Genomic DNA, 14,715 nt, shown 5'->3' with positions numbered 1-14,715 from the left:
GCCGGCTGTCGGCAGCCACCTGGTGTTCTGAGGTAGCGGCATCGGTGGGAGCATCGTGTCGACCTGATTGTCCGTGGTGGGGGCAGGGCGCGCCGTACGCCTGATTCCAGGAAGCCTGTGAGGAGTTCCCTGCAGAGTTCTGCCCCGGGGCGAAGCGGCTGGTCCTGCCCAGTGAGGTGGGCCGTGTCTCACCTGTCAACGGCGCGCAGCCCACAAACGGGAGGAAATGCGTGTTTGCTGGGCCTTACCCCCAGCCGGGATACCCACCTTCTGTCGCCCTTGGCCATCCTGCTCCCAGGCCTTCTGACGACACTTCTGCCAGTGCCTTGGGGGTCTTGTGGAGCCAAGTGCCTGGTCTTGGGGCCACACCTTGGCCTGAGTCCGTGGGTGGGCGGCTGATGACTGGGCTCAGTCGTGGGAGGAGCCCGTGAGGCAGAACCGCGTGGATTTGGGGCTAGAGGTTTGGATGGGGCTGATGTGGACCCAGCGAATGTGCTCCTTGGGTACAGGGTGCAAGGGTGAGGGCAGCTGTCCCAGTCCCTCGTCTGGGGCTCCCGTGTCGCTGGGGGCCTTCGCCTCCACTCCAAGCCCAGACAGCGAGGCACGTAGGCGGCCTGGCCCGTTTCTGCTGGGTCTGGGAATGCCCACGGAGCCGCGTTGGCCGTCAGTCTGCTGTGCTGAGGTCAGGCCTGGGTTGAGTGGATGCGTTTGGACACAGGGTCATGCTGGTGGTGTCCCCCACCGACAGCCCCTGGCTGCTCCCCCCATGGGTGCCCGTGGACGTCTGCTGCTCCTCCGTGTGGACCTCTGCGTGCACAGCTGCTCGGAGGGCGGCGGGTTGGGCTGACAGGTGGCCCAGGTGCACACGCAGGAGAGGATTCAGAATTTCCCCTAGTTTGGGGCTCATGGGCGGCTGGAGAGGAAGGAACCAACCCTAACCCTATAAGCCCTGTAGGAGGCGGGTCTCCCCGGGGATCCTGCTCACGTGGCAGTCTCATGAGCTCAGCTCAGCTCCGGGGACGTGGGCTGCCCCAGGTGAGCTCAGACTCCTTGGGATTCCAGAGGGGCCTCCTCTCGCGGAAACTGAGGTCGGTGCCGTTGGCCCAACAAAGAACCTCAGTTTGCCCTCAGGGACAGGCGTGTGTGGCAGAGCCCCGGGGGCGCAGGTCGTGTGGTAAATCCAGCTCCGTGTGCCCAGCGTGTGTGGCAAAGCCCTGTGCAGGCCCTGGGCTCAGGAGCGTCTCCCGCAGGCACTACGTGGGCGTGTTCTCCGCCATGGAGTACGTCTTCCTGTTCCAGTTTGTGTACGCGGCCTACAGGCCCATGGCCACCGCCGCGGGCGAACTCATCTGTAAGAGGTAAGGCCGGTGCCTGGCCACCCTGGGGCCCCGGACGGTGTCTGCAGGGCCGTGACGTCACCGTGATGCTGGAGGTGGGGGTCCCCGTCCCGCGTCCCGCGTCCCGCCAGCGGCAGATCCGCAGATGGGGTTGGTAGGAGGAGGCCCCAGGACCTCCGAGAACGGCAGGGCCTGTGACCGGGACTTATACAGGACGGCAGGGGCCCCGAGGGACACAACGGGGTGCACACGAGCGAGACACGGAAGGACGTGCTGACCCGGAGTGTGGACGTGTGGGAGCAGACCAGCTTGATCCGTGTTGCACGCACGTGCACGCGCAGATGGGTTTGAGGAGGTGGTGGTGGCCCCTGCCCCTGACGTGCCCTGAGGGTCTGAAGCCCCCTGAGGCCCCCTGCGCCCCTCTGAGGTCCTGTGAAGCCCCCCGAAGCATGCTCCATACCCCTGAGGGGCGTCGTGGGCCGTCTGGCCGCCTTGCCCTCACGGGTGGGTCTGCGTTCGGGTGAAGGTCCCCCGCCTCTGGTCCTCTGGGGTTTGAGGTGCCGTGACGGGGGGGGGGCGTCTGGTTGCGGTTCCCTCCCCAGTGCTGGCCCGAGCTGACAGTCCGCTCGGACAGACAGAAGTCAGCTCGAGAACTTTCCTCCGTGGTCCGCGTCCTGTCCCTATGGCTCCCTGCTCTTCCTGCTCCCCGGGTTGTTGTGGACGCTGTGTGCAGAGGAGTGCACCGGAATGCAGTCGGCCCGGCCCCACGGGACCTGGGGCCCAGCCAGGCGCACGGGGTCCCCCCTCCACGCCAGCACCGGGGTCACGGTCTCTGATCTCCGTAGGCTCCTGGCCCCTCCGCCCCACGAAGGTTTCTTTGCTCAAGAGCCCCCGGACGAGTTCGATAGAAATCTCCAGAACATGAAGGCGCTCATCGACTTCTACCTGCAGGGCGAGGTGAGGGCCTGGCCGCGCGGGGTCGGGGGGCAGGATGTCCGAGCCACATGCGGGGCCCAGACTTGTGTCCTGTGCCTGCATCCTGCGTTCTGTGCCGCGTCCTGTGTCGCACACCCGCATCCTGTGTTGGGCAGGCAAGGGGCTTGGCTCCCGTGTGGACGACCCTGGCTCTGGGCACGTGGCAGTCACGTCCCTGAGTCAGAGTCCGCATGTGTCTTCACAGGACCACACGTGGGAGGTTGGAAGGGAGCCGTTCCTGCCTGTGTCATTCTTTGACCTCCTTGCCGCGTGTTGTCATTGTGTGACCTCCCTGCCCTGCGTCATCCCCGTGTCCTCCCTGGCCCGTGTCCGCAGGTGCCTCCCTGTCCCCTGTGGTCGTCAAGGGGCATCCTCCCCGCCCCCATCATCAACGCGTGTCCTCCCCTGCCCATGGCATCCAGCGTCCTCCGTCCGGGTCCTCGTTCCGTGTCCGTGTCCTCCGTCCTGGGTCCTCGTTCCGTGTCCTCTGTGCCGTGTCCTCCAGTGTCCTCCGTCCGGGTTCTCGTTCTGTGTGCCCCCTGCCCCGTGGCATCACCCTCTCCACACCCTCCCGACCCTGACTGGCCATCGTCACTGTGTTCTCCTGGCCCCTGTGTTCATCACGTGACCTCCCTGCCCCGTGTCACGGCGTGTCCTGCTTCCACATTCTACGACCTCACGTGTCGGGCACGTCCCTGTCAGTTCCACAGACACGTCCCGTACCTGGTGGACGGCCTGTGGGAGGCAGCGCCCGCCCTGGTCCGGAACTGGGAGTGCATGACGGCCCTGCTGCTGGAGCCCCGCGGCGGGTGCCAAGGTGAGCGTGGCCACAAGCCTGCTCGGACTCGTGGACCAGGGCCGTGATCCCGCCGGCCTCCCCGCCGTGCTCGCCAGGCCCGCCGTCCCCCACCCGTGTGCCCCCGTCTCCCCGCACCGGGTCTCACTGTCCCCCCACGTCCGGCCGTCCCCCACCCCACTCGTCCCGGACTCGTCCGCGTGTCCCACTGTCCCCATCCCCTCGTACCACTGTCCCTGTGTGCTGGTGTCCGGCGTTCCGCTGTCCCCATGCTCACATACTGCCCCCACGTCCCGCTGTCGTGTGTCCCACGGTCCGTATCCCCACGTGCCGCCGTCCCAGTCTCCCACGTACCACCGTCCCTCTGCTCCGTGTCCCACTGTCTCGGTGTCCCACGGTCCCTGTGCCCCGCCCCCAGGTCCCACCATCTCCATCGGCCACTGTCCTTGTCCCGCTGTCCCCGTCCTCCGTGTCCTCCTGTCCCCGTGTCTCCATGTCCCCTGGCGACCCCATCCTTGACCCAGTTCCTCCTCTCCCCACCTCGTGTCGCACGGTCCCTGTCCCGTCGGCCCCGCCACCCCGCGGGTGCCCTCCCGTGCTGTCTGGGACGCCCGCTAGCCGCACGTGCTGCAGCGGGCCTGGAACGCCTCCTGCGCTGTGTTTGCTCCTTGAGTGCTTGGCTGGGGGGAGGGGCATGTGCCATGCTTTCCAGGGGTGACAGGGCCTGGGGTCTAGAGCACGTGGTTCACAGGTCCCTGGTCGGGGGTCTGGAGGACGAGGGCCGTGGGCCGCTGTCCTGGAAGAGCCACGGAAGCTCCAACCCTGGCCCCAGACTCAGGGTGCGGCGTGGGCAGAGTGCCTGGTGAACGAGCCCGCAGCAGCTGGGACCCCCTTCCCCCATGCCTCTGAGACCCTGCCCCCCGACGGCACCCGCGAGGAGGCTGCCCCCGACTCCCACACTGTCCTCCACGGCCCACCCACGGCCCCGCTCCGCCGAGATGCCCCCGGCCCCGGCCCCGCCCCGCCGAGATGCCCCCGGCCCCGGCCCCGCCCCGCCGAGATGCCCCCGGCCCCGGCCCCACGCTACAGACACGATCCCCGCGGCCACTGGTTCCTGGGCCGTCTGCTGCAGTGTCCTCCGGTCACCGCAGGAGGCCCAGCGCCACACCTCAGGCGTCGAGGCCCATCACGTTCCTGGGTGGGACCAGCAGCCTCCACCAGGCTCCTGGGGTTCCTGAAGGGGCGTCTTTCTTTATTGTGAGGGTGCCTCCTCCACTCGGACCCAAACGTCTGGGGCCCAGCCGTGGTCTCTGTTTTCCTTGCCTCTAAGTACGAGGCTCGGCTGTACCTGGGCTCAGAGGGGCACCACGTCTAGGATGTGGGACGCAGGACAGGAGGACCCCCATGGGAAGGTGCAGAGTAGTTGTGACAAACTCCCTCAAATCTGGTGGCTGAAACCAGAATCCATCCTCTGCCAGCTCTGGGCAGACACGGCCACTGGGATCCAGGCGGGGCAGGGCCGTGCTCCCTCCTGAGGCGCCAGGAGAGCGTCCTTCCTGCCTCCTCCAGCTTCTGGGCTCCAGGCATCCGTGGTGGAGGCCGCATCCCTGCCACCTGTGCCTCCGTCCTCATGGGGATGCTCCTCTGTGTGGGTCTCCTGTTCTTTCTCTTACAAGGACACGGGGCATGGAATTTAGGGCCACCCTTTTTTCCCTAAGTTGCTTCCCATTCTGAGATTCTGGGTGGCTGTGATGAGGAGTTACAGGTACCGCAGAACGGCCGATGCACAGACTGTCCCCTCGACGGGATGGCTTTAGACCCGGGTCCCGGGATATTGGGACAGTGGCGGGAGAGCCCCAGGGAGGATGCCCTGAGCCGCACATGTCCCCACATGGAGGGGAACGGGCCAACCGTGGTTTGCCTTGTGGGCAGGCCCTGGTGGCTGTCTTCTGCGTGTCCCGGACTCTGTGAGCTCTGCCGGGGCTCTGCGGTGCCTGGGAGCCTGGCCGCGCTCCCCACGTGCCCCGAGCCCCTGCTGGGCTCACCGAGGCGTGTCCGAGCGACACGTCTCCCCAGAGTGTTCCGCGTCGGGGGAGGTCAGAGGGTGCTGAGCGAGCGCTGTCTCCCCGCAGCCCTGACCAGCCAGCAGGAAAGAGTGCTCATTGAGATCCTCGTGGCCGCCGTGAGACAAGCTGCAGAGGGGCGCCCACCTGCCGGCCGGCGCCTGGGCAAGAAAGTCAGTGCCACCCCCTGCCCCCTGCCTTGGTGCTCTCCGTCCCCTGTGCTGAGCGCTCTGCTGTGGGCTCTGTGGCCGTCCGCTCCCGCCTCCGCCTCGCAGTGCCCCCCGCCCGCGTGGCCCCGAGAGCCGCTTGCTGCTGCTTCCGCCTTGTGCTTGTCACCCTGACTGCTCACTTGGCCCCTGGCCGTGCGGGCGGGACTCCTGGCCACCCAGGTAGGTGTCGCTGGCCACGCCTCGCAGCTGCGGTGCACCCCTCCTGCTGGCTGCCGAGCCCTGTGCCCACTGGGTCCTGTGTCTGCCGTCTGCCTCCCCGGGGAGGGCATGCCGTAGCCTGCCTTATGCCGTGTTCTCTCTGGATGTAGCTGTTTGTCGGCCAGCCTTGGATCTGCCTCCGTGTGAGCCTCTGCTGCTGCTGGGACAAAAGATCACACCCCAGGGCACTTAAACACCACAGGAGTTATACATGGTGCCCCCACTCTGGAGACCAGAGTCTGAGATGCAGGCGGAACAGGATCTCTGAGATCCAGGCAGGGCAGGGATGCCGAGTTCCGGGCAGGGCAGGACCTCTGAGATCCCAGCGGGGCAGGACCTCTGAGATCCAGGCAGGGCAGGGATGCCGAGTTCCAGGCAGGGCAGGACCTCTGAGATCCAGGCGAAAAGAGCTGTGTTCCCGCCTGAGGCTGCCGGGGAGGGTTCTCCCCGCCTTTTCCAGGTGCTGAGGCTCCAGGTGACCCTGGGCTCTGGTTGAGTCCCTCCCACTTCTGCCTTTGTCCTCCCTTGGCTGTCATGTTCTCGTCTGTGCACACGTCCAGCTCTGTGTGTTAATATCCGTTTTATGGCAACGTACCAGTAGATAAGGGTCCCACCCTGAGGTGTGACCTTGGGGGAGGCGGCTGAGTTCTTGACGGCGTCCCTGCGTGGGCAGCACTTCCTTGGAAACAAAAACCCGAGTCGTCGTCCAGAGCTTTATCCTTGATTTGGGGGGAGCTCCGCCTGGGTATGACCTGGCCACGTGGGAGCAGGTCCCAGGGCCGCCGTGGAACCCCCGTGGGTCCGTCGTGGGCTCAGGCCACGCATGCTCTGCCTGCAGGCCACCCGGGAGGTGGACGGGACCCGCCGCTGGCGTGAGCACGCCAACATGAGCCGACACTTGGCCAAGGTGCTGCCCCGGCTGCTCTCCAAGGTGCCGAGTGGGAAGGGCCGAGGCTGAGCGCCCGGGGAGGCTGGGGGAGCTCCAGGGCAGGCCAGGAGGCTGCAGAGGCGAGGGGAGGCCGGGGCGGCTCCGCTTCACGCCTGCTCTCTGGGCAGTTTGCAGCGGACAAAGAGAAGGTGACCCCCCTCCTGCAGATCCCACAGTATTGCAACCTGGACGTGTACGACACGGACGGCCTGGGCTCGGTACGTCGCAGGACTCCGCTCCTGCTCCCGGAACTCCGCGTGCGGGGGCCGCACCCCTCCTCCTCAGGGTCCCTGCCCCACCCCTCGTCGGGGTCCCGGCGTGGGGGCCACGTGCCATCTCCCCGGAGTTTCAGGCGTCGGGCTGCTGTCCTGCCGACCGCCCTGCGGGTCTGGGCCGTCACCCGCTCCTGCGACGGGGTCCAGACCCCCGTGCTTGCAGGTCCGCTGACCTTTTCCTCGTGGCGCCGTGCCCCTCCCTGCACGGCACTTGCTCCGTTCACCCTGATCTTCTCCCAAATCCCGGGGCTTTTCACGCCACCGCTGACCTTTCCCCTGAACCGTACGATCCCTGCCCCCCACCTAACCCCTGATCACCTTTTCCCGGACCCTTTATCTTCTCTCAACCCTGTGACTCCTGGCGGTTCCCGCTATGCCCTCCGACCTTTCTTCCTCATGCCCGTGACCTTTCTCTCACCCCCCCGACCCACCTGACCTCCTGCCCGTCTCCGGACCGTTCCCTCTCAAGGTCACACCCCTCTGACCTCTTCTCACCCCCCGCGCGGGCTTTGTCCCCCGCCCCCCGCAGTACCTGGACGCGGCGCTGCTGGAGCTGGACTGCCTGGTGCAGCGGCACTCGGACGTGGCGGTGCTGGAGGCCTGCGCCCGCGCCTACGGCACGTACTGCGACGAGGGCCGCTCCGCGCACGGCCAGGCCGCCCCCGCCCGCAGCCGGCTGGTGGACATGCTGGTGGACGCGCTCACCCCGCTGCTGGACGTGTTCATCCAACACGAGGTGCCGGCCGGGGGTCGGTCACGGGGGTGCACGCGGGCTGGGGTTCTCTGTGGGAGCCCCGGCCGGTCTCGCTGGCCCTGGGACGGGAGGGGAACGCGCGCGGGCGGGTGACAGGGTGCCACGGCTGTCCGCGGGAGCCCCGGAAGGCCCCGGAAGACCAGCCTGCCGGCCGCGCTGCCCTGTCTGCGCTTGGCGGGCAGATGGTTTCGTGGCGAGCCGCGTCGCAAACACGTCTGGCCTGGCAGGTCCTCCTGTGCTTGGCGGGTGCTCCCACAGCAACGGACGCAGCGCGTCCCGGGGCCACGTTCCAGTAGACCGGGCCGAGGGCCGTGTGGCCTGTGGGCCTGGCGTCCAGCCCTGACTGAAGCACTTTGCTTGTGACGCTCTGCTTGTTCCGCAGGCAGGACCGCAGGTTGCTCTTGAACCTGGGCCTGCCGCGATTGGGAACCTGCGTGTCCCACCACCACCCCCCTGCTCTCTCCCACTGTGTAGAAGCAGGGCCTGTTCCTTGGACACAGTGAGATGGGGCGGATCTGCTCCACGCTGCGGAGACTGGCGGCCTTCTACAGGTGAGGGGGGCAACGCGCCTGTTCCCTCAGGGGAACAACCCCTTGGGTTCGTTCCCTTGGGAATGACCCCCAAGCCACGTGCCTGCGGCCGGACTCTGACAAATGTCCCCGTGTCCCAGGTGAGGTGCGGAGAACTCAGACCTTAGTGCGGGTGTCCTGTGGGTGCGCCCGGTGGCTCTGGGCCACCTGGGAGCCCGTCCTGCCCATCTGGGGCCCTGAGCTGCGTCCCCAGGGGTGGGGAGGGCCCCACTAGGCGGGTGCTGGACATCATACTGGAGGGAGCCAGCGGGGCCATCTGGGGTTGGTGGCCCCTCAGTCTCCGGGAGGTGATCCCTCAGCTCTGAGACCTACTGACCAGTGTTCGCGGCTCACCTGGGGGACGGCGGAGCTCCTGGGGGGGTGAGCTGTAAATCCTCGTGTGCGTTTCTGGCCAGTGCACACGACCTGAGCAGCTGGAATCTGTATGAGAAGATGGACAGCCTGCTGACTTTCCGCCGGCACCGGGGCAGCCTGCCCACTGAGGTGAGGGCGGAGGGTGTCGGGTGCGTCCTTGTCGGGCGACGGGGTGGGTTCTGGGGAGAGAGGGTCTTGTGGGAAGGAATGCATGGGGGGGAGGGTAGGGAGAGAGAAGGGTCGTGAGTGGAGGGAAGCATGGGTGGGGACAGGTTCTGGGAGGAGAGAAGGGTCCTGAGGGGAAGGAAGGATGGGGAGATGGGTTCTGAGGAGAGAAAAGGGTCCTGAGAGGAAGGAAGAATCGGGGTTCCTGAGGAGAGCGAAGCATAAGGGAGATGAGTTCTGATGGGAGAAAAGTATCTAAGGGGAGGGAAGCATCGGGGGGGGTCCTGAGGAAAAGGAAGGGTTTTGAGGGGAGCGAAGCGTGGTGTGGGACAGACCCGAGAGGAGAGAAGGTCCTGAGGGAAAGGAAGCATGGGGGAGGGGGTGGTAATGAGGAGAGAGAAGGGTCCTAAGGGGAGGGAAGCATGACGGGGAGGGTCCTGAGGAGAGAGAAGTGTCCTGCGTGGAGGGAAGATTAGTGGGGGGGAGGGCCTGCAGGGGAGGGAAGCTTAGGGGGGAGCAGGTTCCGAGAGGAGAGAAGGGTCCTGAGGGGACGGAGGATGGGGATATGGGTTCTGAGGAGAGAGCAGGGTCCTGAGAGGAGGGAAGAATGGGGGGAGGAGGGTCCTGAGGAGAGGGAAGCATGGGGGGATGGTTTCTGGGAGGAAAAAAGGGTTCTGAGGGAGGGAAGCATGGGGGGGATCAGTTCTGATGAGATAAAAGTATCTAAGGGGAGGGAAGCATGGGGGGGGGTCCTGAGGAAAAGGAAGGGTTCTGAGGGGAGGGAAGCATGGTGTGGGACAGACCTGAGGGGAGAGAACGTCCTGAGGGAAAGGAAGCATGGGGAAGGGGATGAACCTGAGGAGAGAGAAGGGTCCTAAGGGGAGGGAAGGATGGGGAGATGTGTTCTGAGGAGAGAAAAGGGTCCTGGGTGGAGGGAAGAATTGCGGGTGAAGGTCCTGCAGGGGAGAGAAGCATGGAGGGGACAGGTTCCGAGAGGAGAGAAGGGTCCTGAGGGGACAGAAGGATGGGAAGAATGGGTTCTGAGGAGAGAGATGGGTCCTGAGAGGAGGGAAGAATGGGGGGAGGAGGGTCCTGAGGAGAGGGAAGCATGGGGGGACGGGTTCTGAGAGGAAAGAAGGGTTCTGAGGGAGGAAAGCATGGGGGGGATCAGTTTTGATGAGATAAAAGTATCTAAGGGGAGGGAAGCATGGGGGGGATCCTGAGGAAAAGGAAGGGTTCGAGGGAAGGGAAACATGGTGTGGCAAAGATCTGAGGGGAGAGAAGGTCCTGAGGGAAAGGAAGCATGGGAGAAGGGATGGTTCTGAGGAGAGGGAAGGGTCCTAAGGGGAGGGAGGCATGTGGGTAGGGTCCTGAGGAGAGAGTAGGGTCCTGAGTGGAGGGAAGATTAGTGGGGGGCAGGTCCTGCAGGGATGGGAAGCATGAGGGGTGGAAGGTTCTGGGAGGAGAGAAGGGTCCTGAGGGGACAGAAGGATGGGGAGATGGGTTCTGAGGAGAGAGAAGGGTCCGGAGAGGAGGGAAGAATGGGGGGAGGAGGGTCCTGAGGAGAGGGAAGCATGGGGGGACGGGTTCTGAGAGGAAAGAAGGGTTCTGAGGGAGGGAAGCATGGGGGGGATCAGTTCTGATGAGATAAAAGTATCTAAGGGGAGGGAAGCATGGGGGGGGTCCTGAGGAAAAGGAAGGGATCTGAGGGGAGGGAAGCATGGTGTGGGACAGAACTGAGGGGAGAGAACGTCCTGAGGGAAAGGAAGCATGGGGAAGGGGATGATCCTGAGGAGAGAGAAGGGTCCTAAGGGGAGGGAAGGATGGGGAGATGGGTTCTGAGGAGAGAAAAGGGTCCTGAGTGGAGGGAAGAATTGGGGAGGAAGGTCCTGCAAGGGAGGGAAGCATGGAGGGGACAGGTTCCGGGAGGAGAGAAGGGTCCTGAGGGGACAGAAGGATGGGGAGAAGGGGTTCTGCGGAGAGAGAAGGGTCCTGAGAGGAGGGAAGAATGGGGGGAGGAGGGTCCTGAGGAGAGGGAAGCATGGGGGGACGGGTTCTGAGAGGAAAGAAGGGTTCTGAGAGAGGGAAGCATGGGGGGGATCAGTTTTGATGAGATAAAAGTATCTAAGGGGAGGGAAGCATGGGGGGGTCCTGAGGAAAAGGAAGGGTTCTGAGGGAAGCGAAACATGGTGTGCCAAAGACCTGAGGGGAGAGAAGTTCCTGAGGGAAAGGAAGCATGGGAGAAGGGATGCTTCTGAGGAGAGGGAAGGGTCCTAAGGGGAGGGAGGCATGTGGGGAGGGTCCTGAGGAGAGAGTAGGGTCCTGAGTGGAGGGAAGATTAGTGGGGGGCAGGTCCTGCAGGGATGGGAAGCCTGAGGGGTGGAAGGTTCTGGGAGGAGAGAAGGGTCCTGAGGGGACAGAAGGATGGGGAGATGGGTTCTGAGGAGAGAGAAGGGTCCTGAGAGGAGGATAGAATCGGGAGTCCTGAGGAGAGGGAAGCATGGGGGGGATAAGTTCTGATGAGATAAAAGTATCTAAGGGGAGGGAAGCATGGGGGGGGTCCTGAGGAAAGGAAGGGTTCTGAGGTGAGGGAAGCATGGTGTGGGACAGACCTGAGGGGAGAGAAGGTCCTGAGGGAAAGGAAGCAAGGGGAAAGGGATGATCCTGAGGAGAGAGAAGGGTCCTAAGGGGAGGGAAGGATGGTGAGATGGGTTCTGAGGAGAAAAAAGGGTCCTGAGTGGAGGGAAGAATTGGGGGAGGAAGGTCCTGCAGGGGAGGGAAGCATGGAGGGGACAGGTTCCTGGAAGAGAGAAGGGTCCTGAGGGGACAGTAGGATGGGGAGAATGGGTTCTGAGGAGAGAGAAGTGTCTTGAGAGGAGGGAAGAAAGGGGGGAGGAGAGTCCTGAGGAGAGGGAAGCATGGGGGGACGGGTTCTGAGAGGAAAGAAGGGTTCTGAGGGAGTGAAGCATAGGGGGGATCAGTTTTGATGAGTGGGGGGAAGCATGGTGGGGGACAGACCTGAGAGGAGAGAAGGTCCTGAGGGAAAGGAAGCATGGGGGAGGGAATGGTTCTGAGGAAAGGGAAGAGTCCTAAGGGGAGGGAGGCATGGCGGGAGGGTCCTGAGGAGAGAGAAGGGTCCTGAGTGGAGGGAAGCTTGGTGGGGGGCAGGTCCTGAGGGGAGGGAAGCAAGGGGGGGCAGGTTCCAGGAGGAGGGAAGGGTGCTGAGGGGACGGAAGGATGTGGAGATGGTTCTGAGGAGAATGAAGGGTCCTGAGTGGAGGGAAGATTAGTGGGGGGCAGGTCCTGCAGGGGAGGCAAGGATGGGGGGGACAGGCTCCGGGAGGAGAGAAGCGTCCTGAGGGGACAGAAGGATGGGGAGATGGGTTCTGAGGAGAGAAAAGGGTCCTGAGAGGAGGGAAAAATCGGGGTTCCTGAGGAGAGCGAAGCATAAGGGAGATGAGTTCTGATGGGAGAAAAGTATCTAAGGGGAGGGAAATATGGGGGGGTTCTTAGGAAAAGGAAGGGTTTTGAGGGGAGCGAAGCGTGGTGTGGGACAGACCCGAGAGGAGAGAAGGTCCTGAGGGAAAGGAAGCATGGGGGAGGGGGTGGTAATGAGGAGAGAGAAGGGTCCTAAGGGGAGGGAAGCATGACGGGGAGAGTCCTGAGGAGAGAGAAGTGTCCAGCGTGGAGGGAAGATTAGTGGGGGGGAGGGCCTGCAGGGGAGCGAAGCTTAGGGGGGAGCAGGTTCCGAGAGGAGAGAAGGGTCCTGAGGGGACGGAGGATGGGGAGAAAGGGTTCTGAGGAGAGAGCAGGGTCCTGAGAGGAGGGAAGAATGGGGGGAGGAGGGTCCTGAGGAGAGGGAAGCATGGGGGGACGGGTTCTGGGAGGAAAGAAGGGTTCTGAGGGAGGGAAGCATGGGGGGGATCAGTTTTGATGAGATAAAAGTATCTAAGGGGAGGGAAGCATGGGGGGGGGTCCTGAGGAAAAGGAAGGGTTCTGAGTGGGGGGAAGCATGCTGTGGGACAGACCTGTGGGGAGAGAAGGTCCTGAGGGAAAGGAAGCATGGGGGAGGGGATGGTTCAAAGGAATTGGAAGTGTCCTTAGGGGAGGGAGGCATGTCGAGAGGGTCCTGAGGAGAGAGAAGGGTCCTGAGTGGAGGGAAGCTTGGTGGGGGGCAGGTCCTGAGGGGAGGGAAACAAGGGGGCCCCAGGTTCCGGGAGGAGAGAAGGGCCCTGAGGGTACGGAAGGATGGAAAGATAGGTTCTGAGGAGAATGAAGTGTCCTGAGTGGAGGGAAGATTAGTGGGGGCCAGGTCCTGCAGGGGAGGGAAGCATGGGGGGGACAGGTTCTGGGAGGAGAGAAGGGTCCTAAGGGGACAGAAGGATGGGGAGATGCGTTCTGAGGAGAGAGAAGGGTCCTGAGAGGAGGGAAGAATCGGGGTTCCTGTGGAGAGCAAAGCATAAGGGGGATGAGTTCTGATGGGAGAAAAGTATCTAAGGGGCGGGAAGCATGGGGGGGGGTCCTGAGGAAAAGGAAGGGTTTTGAGGGGAGCGAAGCGTGGTGTGAGACAGACCCGAGAGGAGAGAAGGTCCTGAGGGAAAGGAAGCATGGGGGAGGGGGTGGTAATGAGGAGAGAGAAGGGTCCTAAGGGGAGGGAAGCATGACGGGGAGGGTCCAGAGGAGAGAGAATTGTCCTCCGTGGAGGGAAGATTAGTGGTAGGGAGGGACTGCAGGGGATGGAAGCTTAGGGGGGAGCAGGTTCCGAGAGGAGAGAAAGGTCCTAGGGGACGGAGGATGGGGATATGGGTTCTGAGGAGAGAGCAGGGTCCTGAGAGGAGGGAAGAATGGGGGGAGGAGGGTCCTGAGGAGAGGGAAGCATGGGGGGACGGGTTCTGAGAGGAAAGAAGGGTTCCGAGGGAGGGAAGCATGGGGGGATCAGTTCTGATGAGATAAAAGCATCTAAGGGGAGTTCGGAGTGGAGGGAAGCATGGTGTGGGACAGACCTGAGGGGAGAGAAGGTGTTGTTGGAAAGGAAACATGGGGGAGGGGATGGTTCTGAGGAAAGGGAAGAGTCCTAAGGGGAGGGAGGCATGGCGGGAGGGTCCTGAGGAGAGAGAAGGGTCCTGAGTGGAGGGAAGCATGGTGGGGGGCAGGTCCTGAGGGGAGGGAAGCAAGGGGGGGGCAGGATCCAAGAGGAGAGAAGGGTGATGAGGTGACGGAAGGATGGGGAGATGGTTCTGAGGAGAATGAAGGGTCCTGAGCGGAGGGAAGATTAGTGGGGGGCAGGTCCTGCAGGGGAGGGAAGCATGGGGGGACAGGTTTTGGGAGGAGAGAAGGGTCCTGAGGGGACAGAAGGATGGGGAGATGGGTTCTGAGGAGAGAGAAGGGTCCTGAGAGGAGGGAAGAATGGGGGGAGGAGAATCCTGAGGAGAGGGAAGCATGGGGGGATCAGATCTGATGAGATAAAAGTATCTAAGGGGAGGGAAGCATGGGGGGGGTCCAGAGGAAAAGGAAGGGTTCTGAGTGGCTGGAAGCATGGTGTGGGACAGAACTGAGGGGACAGAAAGTCCTGAGGGAAAGGAAGCATGGGGAAGGGGATGATCCTGAGGAGAGTGAAGGGTCCTAAGGGGAGGGAAGGATGGTGAGATGGGTTCTGAGGAGAGAAAAGGGTCCTGAGTGGAGGGAAGAATTGGGGAGGAAGGTCCTGCAGGGGAGGGAAGCATGGAGGGGACAGGTTCTGGGAGGAGAGAAGGGTCCTGAGGGGACAGAAGGATGGGGAGAATGGGTTCTGAGGAGAGAGAAGGGTCCTGAGAGGAGGGAAGAATGGGGGGAGGAGGGTCCTGAGGAGAGGGAAGCATGGGGGGACGGGTTCTGAGAGGAAAGAAGGGTTCCGAGGGAGGGAAGCATGGGGGGATCAGTTCTGATGAGATAAAAGCATCTAAGGGGAGTTCGGAGTGGAGGGAAGCATGGTGTGGGACAGACCTGAGGGGAGAGAAGGTGTTGTGGGAAAGGAAACATGGGGGAGGGGATGGTTCTGAGGAAAGGGAAGA

General features: G+C 63.5%; 1 protein-coding gene across 1 annotated transcript in view; it reads left to right on the top strand.

The window, feature by feature from the left end:
* Nucleotides 1-14,715, top strand: part of LOC122896292 (cohesin subunit SA-2-like) — a 59,929-nt gene that overhangs the window by 30,593 nt on the left and 14,621 nt on the right. Inside the window, exons 14-22 of the mRNA XM_044234338.1 lie at nucleotides 1,251-1,358; nucleotides 2,183-2,294; nucleotides 3,015-3,129; nucleotides 5,241-5,344; nucleotides 6,438-6,530; nucleotides 6,656-6,745; nucleotides 7,332-7,538; nucleotides 8,031-8,107; nucleotides 8,542-8,629. Coding sequence (XP_044090273.1) covers nucleotides 1,251-1,358; nucleotides 2,183-2,294; nucleotides 3,015-3,129; nucleotides 5,241-5,344; nucleotides 6,438-6,530; nucleotides 6,656-6,745; nucleotides 7,332-7,538; nucleotides 8,031-8,107; nucleotides 8,542-8,629 — 994 coding nt within the window. The remainder of the gene's footprint in view (nucleotides 1-1,250; nucleotides 1,359-2,182; nucleotides 2,295-3,014; nucleotides 3,130-5,240; nucleotides 5,345-6,437; nucleotides 6,531-6,655; nucleotides 6,746-7,331; nucleotides 7,539-8,030; nucleotides 8,108-8,541; nucleotides 8,630-14,715) is intronic.

This window comes from Neovison vison, chromosome X (genome assembly GCF_020171115.1).
Source record: "Neovison vison isolate M4711 chromosome X, ASM_NN_V1, whole genome shotgun sequence".
NCBI lineage: Eukaryota > Metazoa > Chordata > Mammalia > Carnivora > Mustelidae > Neogale > Neogale vison.
This window is presented reverse-complemented; position numbering and strand designations above follow the sequence as displayed.